This window comes from Ctenocephalides felis, unplaced genomic scaffold (assembly GCF_003426905.1).
Source record: "Ctenocephalides felis isolate EL2017-DRISC unplaced genomic scaffold, ASM342690v1 CF-g0.4_SCAFFOLD_01170, whole genome shotgun sequence".
Lineage (NCBI taxonomy): Eukaryota > Metazoa > Arthropoda > Insecta > Siphonaptera > Pulicidae > Ctenocephalides > Ctenocephalides felis.
In genome coordinates this window covers 40247928-40250278 of record NW_020537324.1, presented here as the reverse complement: position 1 = coordinate 40250278, position 2351 = coordinate 40247928, and the positions used below count along the sequence as shown (strand labels likewise).

Here is a 2351-nt window from a genome sequence, read left to right as displayed (position 1 = left end):
ATCTAATAAAAAAAGTAAAAGAAAGTCATTTGGCGGATGAAAATGATTATTAGAAATATACATATCAAATTATCAGATATTTTATAAAGATTTTAACTCTTTCCACTCGCGAATTCCGAGATTTATATGAATTTTTTCGCCGGAACGGCGGCATTCGAGATGAAAGGGTTAATAATAAGTACAAATTTTGTTTAAATTTCCACGTGTTCCGTACAAATGTTTATAAAATATAAAAAAATATTTCAAATTAAAAAAAGTGAATTCCTTCCAAATTTTTCAAAAATTTTTAAAGCTTTTAAAACATTTAAATTACGATATGGAAAGTTTTAGCAACTTGCCTTAAGGCACGATGCCGTTAACAAGTAGTTAACTTTAACTGAAAAAAAAGGGGGGCCTCGCAAACAAATTTCGCCGACACCCACGCTTGGTCTAGCGCCGCTACTGTATATATATATATATATATATATATATATATATATACTAGCTAACCCGACAAACGTTGTTTTGCTAAGTAAGGTATACTCTAAACAATTTCTAGAGAATCAAAAATATTAATACTTTAAGTGTATAAGGATGTGTTGTTTAAATGAGATATTATAAAAACAATAAACCCCATTAGTTTGTCTACATTTTGTCAATACAATCAAACTGGAAGTTTTATACACTTTCTATAGAAAACATGGTATAATCCAATCCTAGTATTTTTTCGTCTTTCGACTTATTGATTACGTTTCAAGTTTTTCAGATTTTTTCTGGATTCTGGATTTTGTGTATAATTGTAAATAATACTATTGAGCTCATACAAAATTTTCAAATTTCTTTGAGGATAGATAGAAAATGAATTAAGTATTTCTTCTTTGACCTGCTTTTTGAAAAGTTTCAAGTAACTTTCGATGAATTAAAGTAAATTTAATAAAAAGCATATATGTGGAGCAGGGCGAGGCACAAAGGTCCAATTTGACTTTGAGCAAATCTTAATTATTTTGTAGGCGTATGGCAACGTCGCTATGTTAAGGGTAGCGCCGGATGGTGCGTACGGATGAGAGAACAGGCAGTCGGTCCCGGGTTGTTGTTGCGATAAGAGATCTATGTATATAAACTGTCAATAAACTATTATTATAAATTAACATACGCATTTCATTGGTAAAATACCAAAGTGGTGACCTCGACGTGATCTAGTGTGTGTGTGTTAATTTTAAATGAATTCTCGTGCGAAAAAGTTAAGTGCAGTGGAAAACATGAGTACGCCAGTAGTAGTGCCCCGCGAAAACGTAAATTTGCCACATTTTTACGAGCAGGACCCAGAATTGTGGTTTGCTTTAGCGGAAAGTGTTTTTGTAAACGCAAATGTGAAGGATGAGAGTTCAAAATTTCATACGGTCGTTAGTAAGTTGGACCCGCGGTATGCGTCGGAAGTTTGCGATATAATTCTGAAACCCCCTAAAGATAGTCCATATAGTGTGTTGAAAAAGGAATTGTTGAAACGGTATGGCATTTCCGATGAAACAAAGCTACGCCAGTTGTTGGAAGGTCAGGAAATGGGTGATAGAACCCAATCACAGTTTTTAATGCACCTACGCTCATTAGCGGGTTCAGCTGTTTCAAAAGAAATGCTAAACTTAATGCGGTCGTCGCGCTTGCCTACGCATGTGCAAGCGTTAATATCTGTACGGGAAAACAGTGACATAGACTTGAATGCGAAAGCCGCCGACAGAATAATGGAATTGGAGACAGCATCGGGTGCAACAACGATGGCGATTGCAAGCGCATCCTCGCACGCGCACGACGATTTTTACGGCAACATCGCGTCAGAATTGCGGAACATGCTAGCCGAGATTTCTGACTTGAGAAAGCAGGTAGAGGACCGACGAGACGGCTCATCCCTTCGCCGTAGGCGCAGATCGCGTACGCCCGCAAGTACTCGGTCAGGTTCGGAAGAGCGCGTACGAACGCTTTGCGAGTATCATCGACGGTTCGGTCGGAATGCAACGAGATGTCGATCGCCGTGCGACATGCGTTCGGAAAACTCCGTGGGCCATCGTTATTAGCGGCAAACGATTTACGCCAAGAGAGACAGATAAGCCGCCGTGTTTGCCTAAGTGACAGAAAGAGTCAGGTGTCGTACCTGATTGATACGGGGTCGGACGTTTCAGCGTTTCCGCGCTCATTATTGTGCAATCCAAATAGGAAGAGGATTGCATACCAGCTAGCCACCGCAAATAATACGACGATTGCAACCTATGGTACGGTGGCAATGGTGGTTGATCTTGGGCTACGTCGCGACCTGTCATGGAACTTCATTATAGCAGACGTTACGCAACCAATAATTGGTGTAGATTTTCTCGCTTACT

General features: G+C 39.2%; 1 protein-coding gene across 1 annotated transcript; it reads left to right on the top strand.

Annotated features, from left to right (window-relative positions):
- The first annotated feature begins 1238 nt into the window (after positions 1-1238).
- Positions 1239-2048, top strand: LOC113367225. Its single transcript, XM_026608852.1, has one exon. The coding sequence runs from the start codon at positions 1239-1241 to the stop codon at positions 2046-2048; it is 810 nt and encodes a 269-aa protein (XP_026464637.1).
- The last annotated feature ends 303 nt before the right edge of the window (positions 2049-2351 follow it).

Bases quoted from the DNA above. Each gene is read 5' to 3' on its own strand.
- LOC113367225 (XM_026608852.1), top strand. From the start codon at position 1,239: ATGAGTACGCCAGTAGTAGTGCCCCGCGAAAACGTAAATTTGCCACAT.